Source organism: Labrus bergylta, chromosome 18, assembly GCF_963930695.1.
Source record: "Labrus bergylta chromosome 18, fLabBer1.1, whole genome shotgun sequence".
NCBI classification, from domain to species: domain Eukaryota; kingdom Metazoa; phylum Chordata; class Actinopteri; order Labriformes; family Labridae; genus Labrus; species Labrus bergylta.
Genome location: NC_089212.1, coordinates 24,661,726 through 24,687,908, shown reverse-complemented (window position 1 = coordinate 24,687,908; position 26,183 = coordinate 24,661,726). Strand labels below are relative to the sequence as shown.

Below are 26,183 nucleotides of genomic sequence, written 5' to 3'. Positions count from 1 at the left end.
GTAACGTGACAAAATGTGGAAAAGTTCAAGGGGTATGAATACTTTTGCAAGCCACTGTATGTAGGTAATGAAATACATTGGGATTATTACAACTGTTGACATCTCCAAAGCCATAGGTGAAATCAGACAAACATTTCATGGCCAGACACAAGCCTTCCCTTGTAGTGTGTCTTATAAAGACTCTTACCCTGGTGAGAAGGATTCTCTTGTGGGGGACTGTTAGGGACCAAGCAGTAAAGCACAGGAGTAAGTTTAAAGAAGGTTTTTATTTTTACCCAAAAATAGAAAACCAAGTTTACAAACCAAACAGGCCTTGTGATACATCTCCAAGGTGAACTTTTGAGCAAGAAGGTAGGACCGGAAGGAATCAAGGGCCCACTTGATAGCCAGTGCCTCCTTCTCCACCGTCAAATATCGAACCTCTCTGGGGAACAGTTTCCGGCTGATGTAGGCGACTGGATGCCGATCATCCTTAAGTCCCTGGAGTAACACAGCTCCCAAAGCCCTGTCAGAAGCATCAGTTTGCAGAAGAAAATGTTTGTCAAAGTTTGGGCTGTACAGAAGAGATTGCTTGGTTAGTAATTGCTGGATATCACTGAAAGCTGCCGCCTCTGTCCACTGGATCTGATTGGGACTCCGGGATCTAGTCAAGTCCGTGACAAGCGCTGCCCTGTTGGAGAAATTGGGTATGAAGTGGTGATAGAAGCCTGAGAGCCCACAAAAGATCGGAGCTGCTTCCTTGTTTGTGGCAGGGGACAGCACTCCATGGCCTTGATTTTGTTGACCTCAGGGCATACAACCCCGTTGCAGATGATGTGGCCCAGGTATTTTGTTTCTGCAGCAGCAAAGATGCACTTCACCAAAAACCCGGCCATGGCGTGTGCACAAAATGATTCAGATTTATAAAACCGTTCCTACGCACACAATGTTCCCTTTATAAATCAGGATCCACCTGGAAATGTGCGCACATAGATTAGTCCCATGTTCTGCCCTGTATACGCCGACAATGAACCATAAACGGTCAAAGCATAGCAGCTCGTGAATGAAGAAGCATACAAACGAGGGGGCAGATCAAAGGTTTCCAGCGCTGGATCGTGGCGAAACCCGGAAGTTTAGATGAAGAAACAAAACTTTCTGACCCAGAAACGGAGGAGTTTGTGAATGAAGTGAAGGATAAAATGGACATAGATAGATTACTGCAGCAGGAGGATCACAAACTTGAGAAAAATCAGAGAATGACACCACGTCACTGCTGCATTCACGCTATTTCTTTAGGATTTTGAACAGTCTTTGCCATTTAGTCAACAGTTTGTTAGCACCAGCACTTTCTGTCCTGGGTCGAAGAATCTCTGCCTGGCTGGCTTGTCGTACCAGGACTTCTGTTGCTGCTGGGCGTCCGCCACGTGCGATTGGGCCAGCTCACCCATTTTCTCCAGCCGCTCTCTCCTCTGGATGACATAGGATACAACGTTAACAGACCCCACTCTCCCCTTGCCCCCTCCCAGATCTCTCTCAACAGTGCCAACGACCCCCAAACTTCATGTCTATACAAAAGCTCAAAAGGAGAGAAACCAGTGGACGATTGGGGTACTTCTCTCCATGCAAAAAAGGAGGTATGGCAGCCATTGATCCCAGTGTTGTTCACCAACTTCCAGAGCATCTGTTTCAGCAGTCTGGTTAAAGTGCTCTGTTAGCATCATCCGTTTGAGGAACATATGGTGTAGTCCTGAGGCTCCTGATACCCAGTAACTGGTACACCTGTTTCAGCAGAGTAGACATCAAGTTAGTTCCCTGATCAGTTAATATTTCACAAGGGAAGACCGCCCTTGAAAAGAACTGTACCAAACAGAAAGCATGGATGGATTTTAGTGGAAAGACTTCTGTATATTTGGTAGCAAAGTCTGTTATAACCAGCATTTAACAGTTCCCTGCTTTGCTTCTCTCTATGGGACCAAAAATGTCCATCCCAAGGCGCTCAAATGGGGTGCCAATAATAGGTAGTGTTTGAAGTGGAGCTCTGGGGGGTGTTTTAGCAGATGTTATTTGGCACTGAGGGCAACTTTCACAAACCTGAGCAACATGTCTGCGCAGGCCAGTGGAAATGGTTTTTAATGCGAGCTGTGGTTTTGCGGGCCCAGGTGGCCAGCCCAGGGAACTGAGTGCCCCAAGGAAAGTATGGTGTTTCTAGCTGCTTGGGGAACCACTAACTGCAACGCTTGTTGATGATAGAGGATGCCATTTTGCAGGATATACTCATCACTTATGATGTCCAATTTAGCTTCTGGCTCCTTCTCCTTTGTTTTCTGGAAAAGAGAGACCAAAGACTTCCCAGGTGTGGGAAGTCCTCATTGCAAAGGAGCTCATTGGATTGCATGGCCTGCATTCGGTTTACCACAGCATTACACTTTCTGCTTTGAACTGATAGGTCTCTTTCTAGAACAGCATCAAAAGGCAGATTATCAGCAACCCCAATGTCCAAAAGGTAAGTTTGACCTTTTACACTAATGTAGATGTCAGCTGTTGGATAAGGCTTCTCGTCTCCATGAACACAACAGATAAGGATGGTGTCACTGTTGCTGACAATGTTGGGTGGTACAAATTTCATGTGTACCAGTGTATAATCACTCCCAGCATCAAGCAAGGCCCTAAAAATGGTTCCATTAACTTCAATGTTTTGCATTTTTAATAAAAAAGTTATTTTTAAGCACATTTGTGTCATCTTAGCCGAGATGGGTTTAGTATGGCTGTCAAGTCCACGTAAATAACAAATTAGCTTTATGCTAGAGGGTTTTGTTGGCCTGCTAGCTGGCTGGCCCCTCCCACATGGGAGGCTTACCCTCACTGGATGCTTCCCCCTGTTGGAACTGCTGGGCTGGTTTGTGGCTGTCCTTTGCCATCCTCCATGCATTGTAGCTCCATGGTTGACCATTTTTCTGTGCAGGCTCAAAGACATCGGCCAGCTTGGTAGCCCCCGTTGCTGAATCTGTGTCATGCTCTTTGATCGATACCTGAAGCTCAGGGGACAACATTCTCAAATATTGTTGTAGGATGATTATTTCACTTACTTCTTGGATGCTTTTACCTTTTGGCTGGATCCATTTCCCAAAGAGCTCATTGAGCATCACATACAACTCTTTAGGGCTCTTATCAGGGTTGACGTCCAGGTAGTGGATTCTTTCCCTGCAAGTCTCAGGATTAATGTAATTTTTAGCAAGAATGGCAAACTTTACCCAGTCATAATTAAGAGAGTCATCAATGTCCATATGCACATAAGGACCTCTAGTTTACAAACCAAATTATAAGAACTAGTCCTATAAAAAGAGGTAAACTTAATATAACTTTAAATCAACAAGATGTCAACTAAGGTATGGACTCAAAAAACAGACCTGATGTCTGAATGAAGGTTTCCATTTTTTCACAGACCACCAGAAACTGTCCGTCCAGGTAAACATCAATGGCGTCCACTTCAGTTTCTGAAATGCAAAGTATGTGACTCATCAGAATCCTATAGAATCAGTTAAATTAATTATTTTCAATAGGTATACAGAGGAGCAGAGATTGCGATATCTGGTTAAATTGTCTGATTTGTGTATTTATTTTCTCTGGTACCATAGCTGTCCGTCTTCTCAATCTTTGACCTGGCGCTTTGCATTGTGGGAAACAGTCAGCGAAGACTGGTCTGATAATCTACTGAATATTTTGCCAGAGAAATCAGTACATACTCAAGTCTAGTAGATGTTTCAAAAACAGCCTGAGAATTTGCTGAACCATCTTTCTAATACAGGCCCCTGACAGATAGCAAACAGTGAGTCAGAGAAGAGAGGAACTGAGATGACCAGAAGCAGCAGGATGGTTTGATAACTCTGATCAAAACAGGATAACCATTTTATCAGCAACAACAATACTCCAGTTTGACCCACTGAAGGAGGAGAGACTGGGATCTGCCTGTATCTGAAAAAAAAACAGCAGTTCCACATTTACAAATTGGCACACTAGTGTTCACATTAATTGGTTGGACTTTGTCAGAAAAAGTCTGAGTCCCTGCAGACCAAAGCTTGGAATTTTCCACATCGCTAGATACATGGAAAGAAATGTCAATCTCAATGTTTGTAAAGTAGTTAGCACAACTGTCTAGGAAGGTTGTAGAAAGGCAACTCAGCAGATGAAGATTTTCCAAGAGGTGAGTATACAGTGATTAAACCAACACATGTTAACTGAACAAAACAACAAAAGTTCAACGTAAATAAGGCAACTTACTTCATGATTAAATCAGACTAAGAAACATGTTAAAGGTAGCACATCCTCACCTCTCCTCATGCAAGAGCACGTCTCCTGGCTTTATAGATGGCCCCATTAACAAAATGGCCGCAGCTGGGTGCAGCACAACTCAAGTAGTGGGTTTACACTTTTCTCTTAAAGCAAAGAAATCTACATAAACCCTTAAATTAACCTCAGATCATTTACTCAACTGAATTAACTTCAAATGATTAAATTACATTCTACCAGTAACTCAAACATGGAAGAAATTATTAGAAAGAAAACATTTCTCAGAAATAAAACCCCTTCAAAATGGTCTGCCCCAGTGATGTCAGCGATGACATCATCAATCTGATAAATACCCAGGAAGTGCTTTTAGCTGATGCTGAACTGATTTAAGTTCACTAAAATAGAAATATATATATTCAATTTAAATTGATTAATTCATTTAACTCAGTATTTTAGATGGATTCAACTTTTGATAAAGTATTTTAACTTTGGATTTCAAGTCAAAAGAAATTGAACTAGACTAGAAACTAGATCATCTCACAGGAACTGAGTTGTGATCAAAAGTTTTGTGAACTTAAAGATTTAAGTACAACTGACTTGATGTCAAGTTTATTTGACTATAGAACATTTTATTTCTTTGGAATAATCACAAATTTATCTCAACTTATTTTTTTTAAGTTCAGGTAACTTAAGGCAACCCAGACACTAACTTTTTTAAGTCATAACTAGTTTTTTTATACAGTGCTGTTTCATCTTTCCCAGTCCTTGTGATCAAAATCTGTAGATCATCTTCATCCTGCTGTGAACTTCTAATGCTGCAGAAAATGAAGTGTTCTACATTTCAACTGATTTGAAACAAGCAAACCCCAAATATTTACATCACTACTACTTTTATTTGGCAAACAGCTTGAGATAGTTTCTCTTTTTCAGTGTACAGTATATATATACTATAATAAACCAACACATTCTGCTTGATATCCTCTTTTTTTTCTTCTCATTTTTACATATTACAGCTTACAAATATAGCTGATCTTTTAGACAAAAAAATTACAGATTTCTGTTTGACACCTAAATAATTATGCTATATAAAAATCCACACATCTTTACATTCATGATTAGAAAAAGTCGGCTATATGAAACCAGGGGAAAGAAAAAAAGAGAGAGAGAGAAAAAACCAAAACACCACAGTATACGCAATTTTCAAACAAATCCAATTAGGAGGGGAGGGAGGGAGGGGGGTTCAAGGTTTCACAAACGGAGTCATCAAGTGTCGCTCGCTCTGAATCGATCCTCTGAGAGAAGTTTGCTGCTATTCCAAAAAATCATCAGTACAGAGAAGATATCGAGGAACAACAACTATACTGTCACGTGAGAAGAAGAATTAAATCTCTGAACTCGGTGCAAAGTTAGAAACTAAATACCTTGCCGTGGATTATAATGGAGAAGAAACTAAACGTCGCATTGCAAACTGTACATATTACTTCATACCTCACGATCTCTCTGCTCTGTCACTAAATCTGTCTTTTAAGCCTCAGTCCCAAGGATTATGCAAAACTTCCCTTCACGCTATCTCAGCGTGATGCTCCTGCTTAAATTGGACATCTTCGCTCACATCTGTAAGACAAAAAGACCAGCATGAGGGAGCTGCCATTTGAGATACTAGGGGGAAGCAACTAAAGCGGGATGAAATGCAGCAGTGGGCCTGCCTCCTCCTCGCCGTGTTTTTGCTACTTAAAGGCTTTATATGCGATTTTTTGATCCAGCAGATGTCGCCCTTGAGCACCAGCATGAAACCAAAACAACTGGCGCTGCATTGTTGTGTTAGCATGCTAATGCTAGCGATCTTTATTATGCTGGTATCTTCACACTGCATGTAAATTTACCTGAAATGAGCGTGATCTAGAAACACAGTTAAGCAGTGAGTACAGTATGTTATTCTTCTTTTCTCTAGTCCCTCAATTAAACAACTTTTATACACGAGGGGAGGAGTCAGCCGGCCGTCCCGGCGATGTAAACAAAGTGAAGATAGGACTCTGAAAACATCACAGACAGTGGGACTCGGGTGTTACACCCATTGTAGACAGTCATGACTCACAGAGTTATTTTCAGAGGATATACTTGATTTCTACATTTAAGTGTGAAAAATCACATAGAAAGCCTTTAAAGTGAGCGATAATTAAATCAAGAGTCAAGAGTTTCGTGGCGTGAGGATGTGCTGTGAAAAAATAGAGCTGGCCTGGTTTTGTTGCTCGCTGCACGCTGGGAAACCCCCGAATCTCCCCCAGAGAAGTTCTGTTTGTTGTACACGGTATTGCTGAATATTGAGCGTTGCATTTTGCGCATCACATTGTATTAAAAACCCCGGATGAGTCATGCTTTTGAGCAAACAACGGCCTAGAAATGTTTCTTTTTTTTTTTTTTTTTTGTTCAGTAGGTAACAAGATCATCTCTCCAGACGTCTGGATTATTATTATTATTATTATTATTATTACATGACAACGTTTGCAAGCATCGATCTAATCATAACATCGAAATAGAAAACAAGACCAGATTATTCTAAAACTCAGATCTGAACACTTGTTCACAAACTCAAATAAAAAAAAGGGATGCATTCTGGTCGGATCCAGAGCCCACTAAGGATTCTTTACTTCTTCATCTTTCTTCTTTTTTTTTTTAACCCTTTACATGACGTTTCCTCTTCTGCACCAGAACTGAGTCCGTGGTCTCTGACATGGAGGCTGGAGGGGAGGGGGGCTTTGACATGTAAACACAGAGATGTTAAGACGACACACACTCAGAAACACAACAATCAGTAAAGTGTGGAAGGTAAAGGAGCAACACACACACACACACACACACACACACACACAGAGAGCTATACGTCTGGTTTCCGGTTCAGGGTCGACACACGTTAAAGATAAAAACACTCCTCGTGATAAATAAATATTCTATCATCTCAATTCAGAGCTAAAATACTTTGTGTATATTGCCGTAATATATTCAGATATATTTGTCCTCTGATGAAGAGTTCACTAGATGTTTTGGTTTGTGCTGTCGTTCTAAATAATCACATTTATTATATTTATTTATTTATACCTGCTGTGGAATGTTTTCTTTATAGAGCTTTAAAAAATGAGGTTTTTCTGAAGAGCTGGCAGGAAGCTACACCGAGACGAAGGACGGGTCAGGAGTGTGGTCGTGACACACACACACACACGCACACACAATCTCTCTCTCTCACACACACTCTCCCACTCTCTCTCTTTCACACACACACACACACACACACACACACACACACACACACACACACACACACACACACACACACACACACACACACACACACACTCTCTCTCTCTGTCTCTCACACTCTCTCTGTCTCTCTCTCTCCCACTCTCTCTCTTTCACACACTCTCTCTCTTTCACACACTCTCTCTGTCTCTCTCTCTCTCTCACTCTCTCTCTCTCTCACACTCTCTCTCTCTCTCTCCCACTCTCTCTCTTTCACACACTCTCTCTCTTTCACACACTCTCTCTCTGTCTCTCTCTCTCTCTCACTCTCTCTCTCTCACACACACTCTCTCACTCTCTCTGTCACACACACTCTCTCTCTCTCACACACACTCTCTCACTCTCTGTCACACACACACTCTCTCTCTCACACACACACTCTCTCTCTCACACACACACACTCTCTCTCTCTCTCTCACACTCTCTCTCTCACACACACACACACACTCTCTCTCTCTCTCTCACACTCTCTCTCGCTCACACACACACTCTCTCTCTCTCTCTCACACTCTCTCTCGCTCACACACACACTCTCTCTCGCTCACACACACACACTCTCTCTCTCTCTCTCTCTCTCTCGCTCACACACACACGACCTCCTTCTCCTCCTCTTGGATGAACACTGACTTCAGCTGGAATGATTCTCAAAGTAAACATGTCGAGTGTCCTTTGTAGAAAAAAGGGGGGACGTCACATCTAAAGGGGGGAGGGGGGGGGGGGGGGGGCAGGAATGTGAAAGGTTCAACACTGCACCATGACAGAAATATTCAAAGAGTGTCTCTGCTGCCGCCTCGACGCAGCGCTCCGACTCGTAAAGTCCTCAGGTACTTCTCAACACGGTGTAAGTATGTCAGCGTCACAAACACAATGTGAGTGCAAAGTGTCAAAAAGGAGATTTCCTTCATCCTTACATTGTGTCGTTTCACCTCTACACACACTCTACTGGCAGCATTTTACTTCCTTACTTACACAGTGCTGAGTACTCGAAGCACCTACCCGTTAGCTTAACACACAGATGAACACACGGTAGTCAAACGTTAGCTTAAAATGTGAAGGTGTGCGAGGAGAACATGGAGGTATATGGCACTGAACAATCTGACGGGGTGGGGGGGGGGGGGTCAAACGGCGGTGAAAGTTCTGGGCGGTCCTGTTTTTTTTTTTTTCTTCCCCCTCGGAGTGATGCCGTCTTGTCCGTGTCCCTGGAAAAAACATTTCCCCCCTCACCTCTCCTCCTCACCCGACTCCCCACATCACTTCCAGTGCTTCACCTGTAACAATGTTCTCATCGGATACAAAAATCAAAACAGTCGCTATTCCTCCTTTTCCTTTCCTTTTTTTTTTTTTTTTTGTTGCTTCCGTACAGTTTTGCATTGAAAAATATGTTGTTGTTGTTGTTGTTGTTGTTGTTGTTGTTGTTTGTTGAACTCTGGACGTCTCTCTCGTGTGGTTCCAGAACGTGCAGGTTTTCTCCATCTGTAGCTACATGTGTTGGGCATCCATTATGTCCAAGTATTTGGCCTCAATGATATGAGGAAGCACGTTGTTCCTGCACACAGAGAAACTTTCTGTCAGTTTTAAAAGCAATGAGGAAAACATCAAGATGTTCAGATTCTATCAGGAATGATTCATCACTTCCTGCTGAGTCTTACCTGTGAACAAGAGAGCAAATCAACACGTGTGTGGTTGAAATACAAGAATGTTAACGGCCACAAATGAGACGACGCCTGACAGTTAGTTCAGGCAGTCAACTCGAGCTCCTTTCAGCTCTGACCTGCAGCAGTACTGCACACTCGCTCAGACCCACCACCTCCACCACCCCAGCATCCACCTGTAGGCTCCCACTGAGGGGTTAAGATATCATCCAATCACTCCTCAAAATTTCTGCATGTAAATTAAAACTGCGAGGAGTGATCGAGGTCTGCTGCCATAAATATTTGAAACGATACAAACGAGTCAAGTTGTCTGACTGAAATGTTTCATTTTCCTTCCAACAACAAAATGAGACTTTACAAGTTTTCCTCTCTAATGCAGAAAAGTTACAGATGCAGACGTTGTTGTTGCAGAAAAGGTCACACCTGTAATCATCTAGTTCAGCCTTTCCCAAACTTAAGACTGCCACGGCCCACTTTGAAATACAAAAGTACGCCAGGGCCCGTTATAATATACAAATCATGACTACAGCTATCACTTTCAGTAAGGGTAAATTATTGGACATTACAACATGATATTATGGCAAGATAGACACAAAACTTTACTAAACATTATGTCCATGAATAGTCATGACACGCCTCACTTAAAGGGTTGACTCGTGGTAAATCATCATTATTGTGATATTTCTTTTATTTTTATACTTGGTGGAGGGCTTTTCACGGCCCACCTGCAGTACCCACACGGCCCACCAGGGGGCCGCGGCCCACACTTTGGTCTAGTGTGTAGCCAGCCGAAGTAAATATGGTTTTACCTGCTGCACTTTGTCCTGCACCAATCAGGAGACTGATAAAGTGAGGGACGAGCTGGTGAACAAAGTGAAACGTTTAAAAGAATGTAGTGAAAAATACAGAGACCCTGCAGCACCAAAAAGTGAGAATAAAAATATCTTTTTTTTTTTTTTTTTTTTTTTACTTTTTGGGACCTCAGGAGCTCCGTCCAAACGGAGCAAAGAGAAGATGAAAGATGTTGACCTATATTCACCAGGTCTCCAGAAACTTGAAATAAATGATACGTCTCAGTGTCTGCTGTATGTGTGGGGTCGTTTTGAACACATTGCTGGTTATCGTTGTGACGACCCCTCCCTCTTTGCTCCCACTCTGCCTGCCTGTTTGCACGTTGCATGTTTCTCAATCTTGTTGCACTCTGACCAGGTGTTTGGAGTTAACATGTGGGTGGAGCTTGGAGGGTGGTCAGCTGGTGAACCGGGTCTTCAGAAAGGCATTTAGGCCCGCCTGTGAGGGGGGCTCACTGTCTCTGAGCTGGGCCTGCTGCAACAACCTCAGTTCACTCCTGTGTGGTTTGATGTTTTCACACTGAAGTTCATATAAGTTTGATTAATTCAGTTAATTCTAAATCATTTTAAATGAGTAACTTTGTGTGGCCTCCATCTTTTTGTCAGCAGCCCTGAGCCAGGTGGTAACTGTAGAGAACAACCAACACTGACTGAATTAATGGAATTAACCACTTACAACGAGTCAGTTCTATAAATGAAACCCAGAGAGTGTCAGAACACTCGGTGTGTGTGCTTTGTAGACGTTAACAAATCACAGATTACTGAAAACTGGAGCTGAAACTGAGAAACTATAATATACTGACTGACATTCTCTAAAGCTTGATGGCGTCTCGGGAGCAAAGCGAAGTCATATTTTATTGAAGATAATCGACGAGTTTGATGCAGCAGTGTGTGGTGGATTATTCTGTGAATTTTACAAATATCATTTATAATGTACAGCTTCCATCTGCTGTCAGTACACAGTATGTGAGATAGCTCGTATCTCAGCTGAACTGCCAGATGTTTGCAGCTGTAACACACTTTAACAACATCATTTAAAGAAAATCAGGAAGTGTCTGCAGTGTGTGGTTTCAGGTACAAAAACAAATGTCTCTGTGGCTGAGACGTTTGTTCATGTGGAGGCAGAATCAGGTCAGACGCAGCACTCGACACCTTTGTGCCCCCCTGAAATGTCACACACTTGAGAGATAAATTCATTTTCTGAGGCTGAAGAGCGGGGCGGTCGTACCTGATTGGAATCAGCATGATCATGAGCAGAGGGAAGATCATCTTCATGTACGGTATCGGGTACATGCCAAACGTACACAGCACCAGCAGCTGCATCATCTGCAGGAAGGTGAAGTAGTGGATCTTCCTCTGGGGCACTTTGCGGATGTAGTGGGTGGGCGGGTAAGACGTCTGCGGGGAGGTGAGAGAGGAAGGATCAAGACAGATTAAAATACAATCCAGCCCGAGGTTTATGTCTCCTCTCTGTCCTCAGGTGTCCTGGAGAAAATGACTCAGGGAAGCGGACAGCCCACACATCTCTCAGAAGTGCACTGCAGGCTTTTAAGATCATAAATAACATTCAGCTTTTTAAAATGTGCATTTATAAAAACAAGGGGGTCTCCTGTGTGAAGAGAAGCTGCTGATTATTATTTTTACACCTACACTTCCATTCCATCGTTAGACTAAAATAGACCTGTCTCTCTCCGGTCTAAGTGGAGCTGCCAAAAAAAAACAAAAACTAATCTCCCGCAGCTGATCAGGGTGTCAGGTATGAAGCTGATAAAAAACAATTTCACAATCTCGGTTAGCGCCTGCAATCGCTTATGGAACATGACTTATCTGGAGCGTACAAAAAACAAAAGCGACTTGACAAATCCCCCGCTCCGCTCAGCTGAAACCTGTAAATATGCATCATCAGAAAAGAAGAACCTGAACATGTCATGAGACTGAAGCTGTGACTTTAAGATTTGATGAAGAGCGTCTTGGTCTGTATCTTACATTTTGTGTTACAGTTATGTTTGCGATACAAGATTTAAAAGGATAAACACATGGAGGTGAGATTCTTACACCTGAAAAAAACATGACAAATCAACATTTGATTTGATGACAGTTAACGTTACGTTTGAAACTGTTGGAATAAGATGTTAATGTGGATGTTTCAGGTTAATGTGGCTTTTAAAGTTACTGTCATTACATATTTTTCAAATAAAAGCGAGACATATACTCTTGCTGGACTTAATTGAAAACATTTTGAGAGGTTATAGCAACCTGTGGGTCTCGACCCCACTAAGGCCGCAGGGAATTGAAATGGGGTCGTCTGGATCAAAAAACAAAATGTATTGTATATTTAAATGAACACAGGCGGCTGTGGGCAGAGGTGCTGCTTGTCAACAGGGCAAGGCAGAAAGCTGCTTGGGGGCAGCTGACAAACTTTAAACCAGAGCAGCGGCCCAAAATGTGCAAATTTTGCAACGACAGTAGGAATCCTCCCTAAGGGGGCCCCATCTGACAGCACACATTTTTGTTGCTCTGCTAAGCGTGGCATGCATGTGAAAATCTAAGTATGTCAATGAAAGACAATGAAAAAAAATTAAGGAAAATTATCTGTATATAGGAGCGACAAAACAAAAGGAGGAAGAGGAGGAAGCGTCGGGACATCGGCAGCAAAATTTGAGATGAACGCTGGTTGGAGGGCCCCCCAATTACTTTTTGCCTAGGGCCCCAACAGACGGGCAGCTGTGGCTCAGTTGGTAGAGTCGTCGCCTCTCAACCAGAAGGTCAAGGGTTCGATCCCCAGCTGAGCAACATGTCCGTTGTGTCCTTGGGCAAGACACATTGCTCCTGCTGCCTCAGTGGTGGTGTATGAATGGGATTAGTTACTTCTGATGGATGATATGCAGTCTAAAAGCTTTGAGAAGTTGGACAGAGTCTCTGTCTGTCCCAGCTTTTCTTCCTAATATCCTAAATGTGCTCTAAGATGAATGTTTACTTGCAACCCAGAAGAGAAACTATAACATGATTTAAATAAATTAATTTAACCAAAAAGCTGTTTGTGTTTTGGATGTCTGGGGTCGCCAGAGTTTTGTCAAGTCAAAGGGGGGTCATGAGCTTAAAAAGGTTGGGAACCACTGTGTTGTTAAATGTATTTAAAGCAGTTACCGCTCTCTGCCATTTGATGGCGCCAGAGTGTCGAGGAACAGGCTACAGTGAGGAGGAAAATGGCTTGTGTCTTTATTTCCAGCAGGAAGGTTAAATCGGACACAGGGAAAGAGAATCTGTTCATTTTGAGACGAGTGTTTTGCACATTTTTGAGTTTTTATCTTGATCAGTGTTTGAAGGGAGGATGATGAACATAGATGTGTTTCAGATACCCAACATTAGAATAACAATAATGCTAATTTATTGGCTGATCCGTCTTGATTCTCTAAACTCCACCCACCTGGTTCCCTGAGGGGTTTAAGACTAACAAAAAAATAAATTATCAAGTATTATTGGACTCGGGGTCTGGTGCTCCAGTAGCGGGCAGCCAGTCAACCGTTTGATCTGCAACATCTGATTGATCTGATTCCTCACCTGCTCCTTGAGGAGGAGGGCCATGCGGTCGCACATCTGGTTCCCGTCGATGGAGGTGAGGGCGATGTAGAGGAAGAGGCCGTACAGGACCGGCTTGGGGATCCACTGCAGCGGGAGGGGCAGCAGCAGCACCGACACGCCGATGAAGATGTTGGCAGTCAGAGACGTCAGCCGGGTCTCCTTCACCTGGACGATACTGAGGACACACACACACACACAAACACAAACACACACACACACACACACACACACACACACACACACACACACACACACACACACACACACACACACACACACACACACACACACACACACACACACACACACACACACACACACACACACACACACACACACACACACACACACACACAGTTACTGGAAGCCTCACAATAGTTTTACACAATGGGACAGACAACATTTTCTGCAGGATTTTTCTTATCAGTGTTCCGGCACATTTTCCATTTGAAAGATTATCAATTTGAGCGAGTAGATGGGGAAATATATTTATTTCTAATATTGGACTGCAGAGAAGAAGATAGTGTTATTTCCTGATTTCTCAACAGACAGTGTTTAAGATTGTTTGATAAATCTTTAATAGAAATTGAACATTAACAGTCTATATGACTTTATTCCTACATACTGAAAAATGTCCTCGTTATGATCTCTTCATCTTCTATGATTAAATATTCCCCAATTTAAAGGTCACATATTCTGTAAAATCCACTTCTCCATGTTCCTCTAACTCTAACATGTGTCTCTAGTCTGTCTACAAACCCCCCAATGATGAGAAAAGTCAATCCTCTCCGTCTTTCGCCTGCTCCACTTTTCAGAAAATGTGTGCTCAAACAGGCCGTTTGGAGATTTTCCCTCCATGACATCACAAAGGGCAGTAGCCCCTCCCCCAGGTGGGTGACACTCCCACAGCTAGGTGTTTGTTCTGCCCTCTGAGTCTGCCTTCTCACCGTAAACAATAGGACATGGAGCGAGAAAGCACTGAGTCACCCGAGCTCTTCCAGAGAGGGGGCGTGGTCAGATACAGCTAATTTACATATTTAAAGGTACAGACACAGAAACAGCCTGTTCTGGGCAGGGCTGAAATAGAGGGGTTTATAGAAATGATCAAATACAGGATCAGAGTGGACTTAGAACATTGGTCAGCAGAGCTTGACAAGTCTCATGAAGTTCTTGTAATGTCTTGTTCAGAGCGGCAGGACGTCTGGGGATTGCGCCAACAACTGTGTGTAAAAAGACTTTGCCTTGAGGTTTAGTCTGGACATCCAACATCGTAACATTATGTGTCTGTATTTAAATATGGATGAGCAGAAAAGATCTCCTTTAAGAGAAATGGATGAAGTGAATCCACAGAAAGTTATCATAGATCTGAGGGGTTGGATTTGTTTAAAATAAAAAATAACTAAATAAATATTAAGCTACATAAAAAATGTATTGATTAATTTTCTATTTTTCCTGTGATGTATCTTTCTTTTGAGCTCTTAGAAGATTGTAGGAGTAGTTTACAGTTTCATGTTTGAAGACTTCTTTTCTTCAGGGTTCAAATCAAAAGATTTTCTGTCTAAACTTTTGAACTCTCTGTCCCCTTTGGGCTGCAGCATCGGTGGAGACCGCTTAAAAGCAGCTCAAAATTCATCTCTTTAATGTTGCCTTTGTGTCGTTGTTATTTATTTATTTTCATGTTGTTTTCACTCTTCTTATCTTGAGCCTCTTTCACAACGGTTTATATCTTAGTGAGGAGCACTTAAAGGTTCAATCAGTAAGATATCTACTGAATGAAATGATAAAGGTATCTTACTATCTGATCAGACATTAAGGAAACATGCTATGTTGAAGTGCTGGCTTCTCTGACAACAATGCAGCAGCCAGTATGTCCTCCTTCTAACTTTAGATTCTGCTCCTGAATGCTCTGGATTTGTTTGGACCAGAGAAGGTAGGCGCTTTTAAGGCGACCCCCCCCCCCCCAACACACACGGCCGTTTTGGACGCCCCTTGGTTTGCCAGATATGAGAGCAGTTATCAGGTCAACAGGTGTTGCAGTGATGGAAGCGGTCAAGAGAAGTGGTTCAGATAGAAGTGATTGTACCCAACCTAAAAAGCCTCTGCATGTTTCTAATAAGCTCCACGAGCAGAAACGTGCTCAAACTAGGATCAATATTGGAGATGCTTTTGAAAAATGGAGAGAGGTTAGAACACAGAAAGGTTTACAGACCCATGCAGAGCTGGATAAACACTGAAGCTTCAGAGTCCACCACATGGTGACCTGAGTGAGCATAGAATTTAGACTGCAGTAACCATTTTAAACACTAGGGGTCAGAGTTACATACTGCTCCTTTAATAGTTTTTGTCTCTTTAATAAAGGCCGTTAGTAAGACAAATTAGATAACCTCATCTGCAAATGTTCATATACAATTAAATTTGTAAATTAAATTTCCAGACCTATGACTTGCACATTTTTCTACTCCCTGTATCTCTAATCAGATCTCCTCCTCTTACCTATAGAAGATTTCCCCTCTGCCCTACTTATCACACTTGATTACTACAGAAGTCCCGAATAAATGCTAACTATAGCTTAAGCAAGAATCTGAGTGGAAGGAATAATGAACCTAATCCTCTCATCTCTTAAAAACTCCCTCACCTCTTCCACCCGGAAAGAAAACGGTTAATTACATAGTAATCATGCAATCAGGGAAGCGCGGGGATAAAGTAGCCTGCGAAACCAAATTACAGCCGCTGCACGCTCTGAAGACGACCTTTAATTGAGCGGGCTGATTAGCGGCGGCGGCGATGAGAAGACGGGTTTTACTCACGTCTCGTAGAGGTGCCCCCCCTCCACGCGCTGCTCCACAAAAGCCAGCTGGCGCACATGGAGGGTGGAGTGGGGGAAGGCCGCGTGCATCCAGGGCAACCCCATCACCGACATCAATATGTTAATGAGCCCGGAGAGCATCAGGTCCCAGTGATACGCCGTGCCCTTCAGCAACCTGCAGGAGCAACACAACTGTTACACTCTGCAGCAGGTGAGACAACAACAACAACAACAACACAACAGCCTCAGACATGTACGCCCAAATAAGGTCGTCAAAACTGTGACAGTATCAAACAGAAACCAAAGCTTTAAAAGACATGTTTTTAAAACAAAAAACTGATGAGAGGAAGCAAAAAAGAGGTAATTTTTGTGCAATTATACAGTATGCAGAAGATTGTCTGCATATGGGAAATCAAAGCCAAGAAATGACCACACAAATCGGCTGTCTAGGACTTCTATTTTTTGCAGCCGTGGCTTTAAAACAGGTATCGATATCGATATCGTTTGATTTTGATTTGATTCAAAGGCAAAAAATCCGGTTTGTGACAACTCTATGCCTAACACAGACAAACGATGATGCAGCAGACACTCTTACATGAACTATTTTAAATAACTAACTAATGGATTTAGAGATTCAAAAAGAAAATTTGCATTCATGAGTATTTAGAGTCGAGCACACACACACACACACACACACACACACACACACAAAGGCCACCGTGCTCCTAAGGTAAGCTCTGCCCTTCAACACAGCCTGAATAAACTCAGTCTTGTGTTTCACTCTTTCTTTTTGTTCAACATACACATACACATGTTTGTTATGTTCTCAACATGTGAATCAATATGTCACCGCTGATGACATCACAATCCGAGCGTGACATTACAGTAGGTTTACAGAAAAGAATGACGGCAACCCCCGTGACATTTTTTTCTGCTCTCTTTAGTGAGGGATCACCGCCCGAGCGCCTTCCCTGCCTCTGCAGCCGCGTCTCGGGGGGGGGTTTGTGTGAATGTGTGTGTGTCAGTGTGAGTCGGGCGGTAAAGGTTTATCCTCAGGGCTGCTCGATTATGATTACGGCTTAAATCATAATCAGGATTATTTTTTGATTGATATTGAGATCAGGATTATCAAACATGCTATTATCAAACTTTAACACTCTGAACACTTTGAAAAAAGAAAAAGCAATACATGAAAAATGATGACCAATAAGATTTCAAGGGGGGGGGGCACCCCTGGTCACCGTCTGGACTCGACCCTGTGTGTATGACTTCATAGATTTGATTTGTGTTCCCTATTAATGACTGTGGGAATATTTTGATACATACATTGAGCTTACCTGTAATGAAATGTGCTTTATAAATACAATTGCTACATCCCATTTTATACAAAAGACACAAACATGATAAGTATGACTAACTTCTCAACTTTCCACTGGTGTTACAGCTAACGAGGCTTTCTTAAATGTTTTTGTTTCTAGGTTGAATTTTATGTGTTGAAGAAATACTAACAGTATATCATAATGTTTAAAACCCCATAAAATAGTGCTGCAAATCTCCTTTTTGTTTTGCACTCTTGTGACATTTATATCCATTTAATTTCTCTCCAACAAATGCAGATTAGATAAAAAATCGTAGGAATCCTGACGCTATAGATTTCCACTATAGGACTTGAAAATGGCTGATGGCTCGGTGTTGGTCCGCCCGATGCAAATTGACCAGAACAGGGTAAGAGATGAACATCGTGTTTTGGCTCTGAGGCTTCTTAAGAGCTCCCTGACTCTGACTGTTTGACTCAGATGTCAAGTTTCTGGCTCTGTTCCTCCTCCCTCCCTCCCTCCCTCCTTCCCTCCCTCCTTCCCTGTCAGACTGGTGAATATCTGGTCTCAGCAGATCCCAAAGAGGGATCCCTAAAGGTCTTTGGAGTTTGTTTTTTTGCAGAGTCCTAGAAAGAGTTAAATCCAGTTAAAGCTGAAATACGCGTCACCCTCACATCTGATTTTCTTCATCCTGTTGTGGTTGTTACTTAAGTCACACATATAAACGGATTCATCGCCTCTACCTGTTCTCGGGCGCGTTGGTCAGCGAGACCACAATGTTCTGGTCGATGAAGATGAGAAGGGCGAGGAGGAAGCCGAGACCCATGGCGCTGAGAACGTTCATCGCAGACAGACGCTCAAACGGAGCCACGTTGAAGACTGGCCGGTCGTGAACTTTAAAAACTGGAACTGTTCCAAGAAAGAGAGAGAAAAAAATCAGAACTGGAATAAAAAGTTAAATCGTAATAGTAAGGCAGCCATTTTATTAAGTCATTGATCATTTCAAGCTAAAAAAACGACAACGCTGGCTGATTCTAGCTTCAAAACAAAAAACAACAAAAAAAGGATTTGATGTTTTTCACACCGTCTCGACCCCATGTGGGATATTTTATTATTATTCTATCTCCACTAAGGACCTGGAAATTGTTCCCTCAGAAAGATGAGTCAGATTAGTGTTTCCTCCGCCATTGTTGAGGAAGAAGCTGAGGTTGTAAGTCCCGCCCCTTCTTCATTTCGATTGGTCGGTGAGGGAGAAGTGACTTTAACGAGCATGGCGCCGTTCCAAAAGTGATACACGGCAAAGGAGCCACAGGTCGGACTTCAAAACCCGAACCCAGATGGTCCCCGGCACCCCAAGGCTGATTTTTCCATCAACACTTTTGAATCCTCTGTCGTTATTTTACTCAGCTGTACAGTGAGAGATGACATTCCACAACACGACTTCTTCTATCATTGTAGAGTTTACTCTGAGCTTCAGTTCGATGAACATTTATTTGTATTGTTCTGATTTATCAAACAGCGACTTAAAAAGGAGTCTGTCTTTTGATTTATAGGAACAAGCTAGAATAATTAGGACAAACTGTCTGCTGTAATGTTACCTATTTAGAACACATTGAATCCAATCAGAGTACTAGATTGAAAACGTTGTATTAAAACATACATTCAACAGATTCCATCCTGCTGAGTCATGTTTTATACACCAACAGTTGGTTTCTGAGAGTGTCTGAATTCTTTTTTTTCCAAACGCTGCATATCTAATCACGGGCTCCACCCGCTCAAATGCTGCTGAATTAAGTGTGGTTGGTTAAATTTAGGAAGGAATGACAATAAGATAATGGGTCTATTATCTTATGACTTATTGTCCCAGGAGGTAAAAGAACAGAAAATTGGCTGTGGCACTTAAATTTAAATTCACTTGAGGGTTTGGCGCTGGTCTCTCTCCGTGAAGAACAGCTGCAGGCTTGGCAGGAATAAATGGAGATTCAGAGTGATGTGAGACAATGGAGAATAAAAACTGAAATCTCCAATGTGTTTACAATGCGTCCTGAATAAGGAGCGTAAAAGACAACATGGGCACCGCCTCAGGGAGGCCTATCTCCCAGACCGACCAGGACCAATGTTTTGGAACCACAACTACAAATATTGGCACGATTGATCATATCTCTCGGCCCAAAATCTGAGCCTCACACAAAACATGATCCCATTCTGATCCCGATACCTGCCGTCTATATCAGGCCTGAGAAAGTAGCATTGGTCGCAGACCGATTGTCAAACAGGTCAGTTAGGCTATATTGTCTTATTGGGAATGAAAAATTCTTATGCGCTGTGGGGAAGCAACAAATGATACTGACGCTCGATGTCGCTGAAAAGGTAGGAGCCGATGAAGGAGAACAGGAGCACTGAGATCGGCAGGGCGCAGTCCGACAGCACCTCCCTCACTTTGGCATGCAGGAACGGACTGAAGAGAGAGAGAGAGAGAGAGAGAGAGAGAGAGAGAGAGAGAGAGAGAGAGAAAAGGAGGGATTGAGTGGGGATGAGACATATAATAGAGGAATACAATTACAGTGGACAGGACAAGGACAATGGCTGCAATCCTGACACTGCTTAAGTACCTTGGTCTGCCTTCTGCTTACACAATCGAATCCGGCTTTGAGCTTGATTTGATTACCGGGAGCAATCAGAAGTAGAATATTAATGCTTATTGAATAACAGGCTGGAACAGAAGCTCGGAGCTTTGTGAAAGCCCGTCTGGAAAGTTCCTGCAAGCTCGGTCATTCCTGACAATCTCTGGAGTCAAGGCCCCACTCAGCAGTATTCATCCACCGCCGCCGCGAGTGCTCCCATCCAAACACAATTTAAACCTCTCCAGTGATTTATCTCAACAGTGCTGCAGTGCTGCCACGTACCTCCTTTTGAACTGGTAGAGGGTGTAGCCCATCCACAACGTCCCGAGCATCAGCAGGAGGCAGAGGACGGGTCTTTCTCGAGTGCACTGGATTAAGGATTCAGGGATCGCGTCGATTGCTAACGCGGCCGCCGTTTCACTCCTGTTTCCCCCGAGGAGATCTCCGCCTTGAGTGAAGTTCTCCACGCTGCTGTTGGCCAGCGGCGATGCAGGGTAGTACATGTGAAAGACTGAAATCACACAACACGGTGTTCAGTTAAGATGAGAAGAAAGAAAAATGGGTAGAACCATAAACTACCACCTCCAGGAACACCGGAAGGTTTTAGCATCACAGAATTACAGAACGTTGACTTGTTCAAGACTAAATATGTCAATAAACATTTGATTGGTCCCATTAAGTTTCCACCTGCTGGTTAACAAGTGTGCTTTTCTTTTAGTTGTCTAGACTACTTATTCCATATGCACTATACTAAGGTGGTCAAAATGTCAGAATTTCAAATCTAGGCTGCGTTCACACTGCAGGTAAACGTGATCTTAATCGGATTTTATGCACCAATGTTGCACCAATTTCATTAAAGTGTAAACAGTGTTTTAGGGCGTGGCTACCTTGTGTTTAAAAAGCTGCAGCCAACGAAGACTGGCAATAATGATAGAGATGTAGCGATGCATATCAACCCTTTATTTTCCCAAATATGGTCATTTCTGGCTTCTTAAAACTAAGATAGCAACGGCTAAAACGCAAAAACCCAAGGTTTTAAAAACATAGTCCACAAACAAAAAGATCACACTGCATTGCTAAGACTAGGATTTGTCACATTGGAAAAGCCCAAACAAAATGCAACAAATCGTTTGTGTAGCAACAGCAAAGAGGAAACAAATGTCTTAAAAAAAGGCTTTTGTTTTTTCCCCGCAGAGGAAATGCAGTAAAAATGGAAAACAAAGACATAATGTTGGATTAATAAACATGGTTGACAAGGACGGTAAAGCATGCAGGGAGAGCTGAAGGAAATATGCCATCATAAAAGTGAGATACACTTCAGCTAAAACCTGATCAACTGGGTCATAAAATACTTGAAATACGCAGCGCTACTTTTTCTTCCTGCTTTTGGACATTTGGCTGAAACAGTTAATATAAGTTAATATCAAATATGTTCAAAAATGGGAATGAGTGAATGTCTCTGCACTGGCCAAACTGCATTGGCCTTAGTCCAAAATCAACCCACGCGCGTGGTTTGTCTGCACCTTTGGTAAAATGTATTATTCAAATTTGGGATGTTTCACTCTTATGAACATGGCTTTTTCAGCTACTTTGCTGAAAAGTGCAAAACGACCATGAACTAAAGTCTAACCATCTGTGTATCACTGCACCATCATGTGTATCTCTATAACTGTATGCACAATTTTTTAGGGCAAGGTTAGATTTTCAACATTTAAGTGTAACACCATCTGTTTTTCTGTATATACTCTTTTGCAATTTTGCAATCTGCACAGCTCTGTTTCTTTAAAGGTCACATATTATGCAAAATACACTTAAATACCGTTATGTTCTAACACTAATATGTGTCTCTAGTCTGTCTACAAAAAACCACCCAATGATGAGAAAAGTCCATCCTCTCCATCTTTTCCCTGCTCCACTTTTCAGAAAATGTGTGCTCAAACAGGCCGTTTGGAGGTTTTCCCTTCATGACATCACAAAGGGCAGTAGCCCCTTCCCCAGGTGGGTGACACTCCCACAGCTAGGTGTTTGTTCTGCCCTCTGAGTCTGCCTTCTCACCGTAAACAATAGGACATGGAGCGAGAAAGCACCGAGTACACCCAAGCCCTTCCAGAAAGGGGGCGTGGTCAGACACAGCTCATTTACATATTTAAAGGTACAGACACAGAAACAGCCTGTTCTGAGCAGGGCTGAAATAGAGGAGTTTATAGACATGATCAAATACAGGATCAGAGTGGATTTAGAACAAGAAACTTCACACACATGTTTTGAGGAGCTCTGAGTCTTTTATTTAAACTGATTGAAGAGGAGGAGAGTATGTCACCTTTAAATACTAGATTTTTGTTCTTCTTCTTTGGCAATGTAAATATATGTTTTCCATGCCAATAAAGCCTTTATAAATTTAAATCCTTTGTCTGACCATAATGACAAACTTTTTGACAAACTTATTGGAGAGCATGACTCGCTCTGAAGGCCTTTTTCATCAAAACAGGAGAAAGTCATGCAGCATGCAAAAGAAGCAAACCCAAAAATGTAGTCACTCATGTTACTGGAAAACATTTTGGGAAGAAAAGCGTCAGCAGAATTGCGTCGGTTAATGTTATGGTAATGGCGTATGAGCTTGGAGCGTATTTTGCAAATGGCTTCTAGAAATTGAACTACAGCACCAGCAATCTCCGAAACAGGACAACATCCCATTCCAAATAAATTACGTTCCGCTATTGTGGCTTCACTTTTTGGAAATTAAATTGCGGGAAATGTTTATGATATGCAGAGAGAAGATGCTGTAAAGGCAGGGTTGATGTAATGTGGCTGCAGGCTGGGCTTGAGATGTGTATTGATTAACTTAGAACAAAGTATCTCTCTGCCACGAGCTCAGCTGACACACTCAACTTTGAATTAAATTGTTATTCTGTCTTCCTGACTGGATACTTTCCAGAACGCTCTGTGTCTTATTCTTGGCCAGATGAAATGCTTGTATATAAGTGGTTTGACCTCGAAAGGGGAACTGCTCTTATAAGATCAGTATTTTTGCGTCTTGGTTGTCTGAGAATTCTTTTGTTATCATTTATGGTCCTTTTTAAAAAAAAAAGGAATTTGTGAAAACCGGAAAAGCAGTTAAAAAAGTATGGTTAGCTCTATAACAAGCACTACAGTTTGAGAGATCCGTCTGAATGATGGTATTCAACTGCAGAAGAACAACAATACTGGGAAAACAGACATTTTTAAATTAAATGATCAGTTGAAGAGACCTTATGACAATCAGTCAACAAAGGATACGTCAGTGGAGGGAAGCCAAGTTAATAACCCTGCTGCCCAATTTAATTAAAATCTTTGAAAGTTCAACTTAAATACATTCTATATTTAGACTCTTTGGGGGATTTTACGGAAGATTCATTTTCTCAGTGATTTGCTGTTTAAGAATCAGAAAAACATCTAAAACAAAGATGGATATTGGACTAAAGTGGGTATGATGCTAGTATTAGAATTTGTTGGTAAAGCTATCAGCTCTGTATTTGCACAAAAAGTTTGATAAAAAAGTTCCTCACAGGAGCTTTAAAAGTACATGTCAGGAGGAAAATAATGGAGGAGTTATTGAATTCATCTGACAGGGTGAGTGGTTGGGAATGACTGAGGTAAGATAAACTTACTTTTGACGGTGCCTTTCACTGCGTCCACTACAAATGCAATGGAAATAAACAGGGCAATGACCTCCTCTGTCGACCTGGAAAAACACAAAGAAATCAAGGCCGTCAAGTTTGAGGAAGTACAGCAAAACAACAACAGGTTTACACATTGTAAAAATGAGAAGAAATACAATTTAAAATCCTATCTTATTGGGAAAAAAAATCAAACTCTAACCCGTACTACTGTGCTTACTTGTAAAGTTCTGGGGAAAGAAAATTAACACACAGGAGGCGTCAAACAGAATCGCTAAAAAGTGTTTGTTGTACAAAGAAGACAGAATTTTCTATCGAGTGCTACCGGTGATTACGCAGCAGACACCGGTGTGACCACCCAATTTAAAACATTTTCTTTCTGACAGAGAAGGAAGAAGAGCACCAAGAGATAAAAAGAAAACGTTTCAATAAATTGGATTCCACCGACGTGAAAACAATTAAAGCGAGTTCAATTTAAAAACGGTGTACGTGCACGGGAAATACCTTTTGAAGAGCTTCATGAGCAGGCTGAGATTGAAGATACCTCCGAGGATGAGGAAGAGGCAGTTCCACAGACCGATGCAGGCGTAGAAAGCCGGGAAGTCCAGGTTGTAGTCGTCACAGATTCCTCTGATCACTGAAAGGATGCCAGATATGAGAAAAGTGAAATAAAAAAATATAGTTGTTCTCATTACCAATGTGCTCAAACAACTGAAGGACTGTGTGTGTTTTTAAATCTGAGTGATTGACAGACTCTTTGGATTTTTTGGCTAATTTGAATGAGGTGTCAGTTAACATGACACACCTACAAAACTGAACACTAAATCCCCTCTCAAACATGCACCGCGCTCCTGGATATTTCCAGACACTGTCCAGGTGGGTGGCATGTTTGAATGCAAATTGCAAATTCTGTTTACCCTGACTTAAGGCGGCATGTTTCCTGCTCTCCAGAGTTTAAATAATTCTGCTACAAGTACAGGTGAGTCAATGTGTGAATGCAGCAGATAATAGTCACCTCCAGCAAGTGTGTTTGATGATGATGAGCCGAGTGTTGCTGCTTTGTACTTTTTACAACTTGCCTCAGTCCCCCTTTTTTTTCCCCACTATTACATTTCTTTTACGGAAAACTCCATCGACATGTTGTAGTAATATTTACCAAGAAACAGTCTCTATATATTTGAAGACCCTCCTTCTGCATGCTCTACCAAGGCACAACCCCCCTTATCTAAACCAAAGTCAGTATTTCTAGTTGTGAGAGTGTGTCTGACAAAGACAATCTCCTACTTTATGGGACATGTGTGATAGGCAAGCCCTGAAAATTTAATAACTTGAATGTCCTGAAATTGTCTGAAAAATGTAATTCTAGAAACATTGGCAGATTAGCCTCATGTTCATTTGTAAAAAACGCCTAATTATAAATTACCTTGGCTGTAATATGCCCTGAGAGCTAATCAGTGTGATATCATAAAATACAAAAATAACATATGCCTTGTTTTAATTACCTGCATCAAAAATAAACAAGTTGTTTCACAGGAATGGACATGGAAAGTCAAACAATTATGAGCCAGTTGATGAACGATAGATAGATGGATATACCAGGCATTAAATATACTAAAATAAACTAAAATTTACTAAAGCTAAGAAAGGTGATTAACATATTTAGTGTTCAAAGTGTCATAGCGTTTAAAAACCTAAAAACCCCAATGTAAATGTATATGAAGCATATAGAATGAAAATATAAATTAAATATATTATAAGTACCAGAAAAGACTTCTGTTACTTCTGCTTTGAGCGAAAAACTGTAGAAGAGTTTTATATTTTATATAAGGGCTGATTTAACGTACAACAAAACACACACACGCACACGCACACACACACACACACACACACACACACACACCAACAAACAAACAAACAAAAGGAAAATGCTTCCATTCAAACATAAAAGGAGAAAAGAATTGTAATGGGTTTTGTTGAAAACCAAAACAATTTAGTTGTAATCTTGAGCAGATTTGAGCGCAGATGAGTTACAACTTTACAAACGGTCCATTGTTCTGCTCAGACAAGCTGCAAGAAATGTATTATAATTATCCCCATGAGAATGTAGCGTAGCCAAATTCTAACCCATTTACTTTA

The 26,183-nt window shown here is 41.8% G+C and overlaps 1 protein-coding gene across 2 annotated transcripts in view; it reads right to left on the bottom strand.

Annotated features, from left to right (window-relative positions):
- Window positions 1-5,139: 5,139 nt before the first annotated feature.
- Window positions 5,140-26,183, bottom strand: part of slc4a11 (solute carrier family 4 member 11) — a 91,533-nt gene continuing 70,489 nt past the window's right edge. For both annotated transcript variants that reach the window (XM_020643353.2, XM_065966211.1), the window contains 9 exons: window positions 24,552-24,684; window positions 24,039-24,112; window positions 20,674-20,902; window positions 20,119-20,225; window positions 18,511-18,676; window positions 16,453-16,626; window positions 13,625-13,820; window positions 11,292-11,461; window positions 5,140-9,106 (listed from right to left, as the gene is read on the bottom strand). In XM_020643353.2, coding sequence (XP_020499009.1) covers window positions 9,040-9,106; window positions 11,292-11,461; window positions 13,625-13,820; window positions 16,453-16,626; window positions 18,511-18,676; window positions 20,119-20,225; window positions 20,674-20,902; window positions 24,039-24,112; window positions 24,552-24,684 — 1,316 coding nt within the window. In that variant the 3' untranslated portion in view covers window positions 5,140-9,039. The remainder of the gene's footprint in view (window positions 9,107-11,291; window positions 11,462-13,624; window positions 13,821-16,452; window positions 16,627-18,510; window positions 18,677-20,118; window positions 20,226-20,673; window positions 20,903-24,038; window positions 24,113-24,551; window positions 24,685-26,183) is intronic.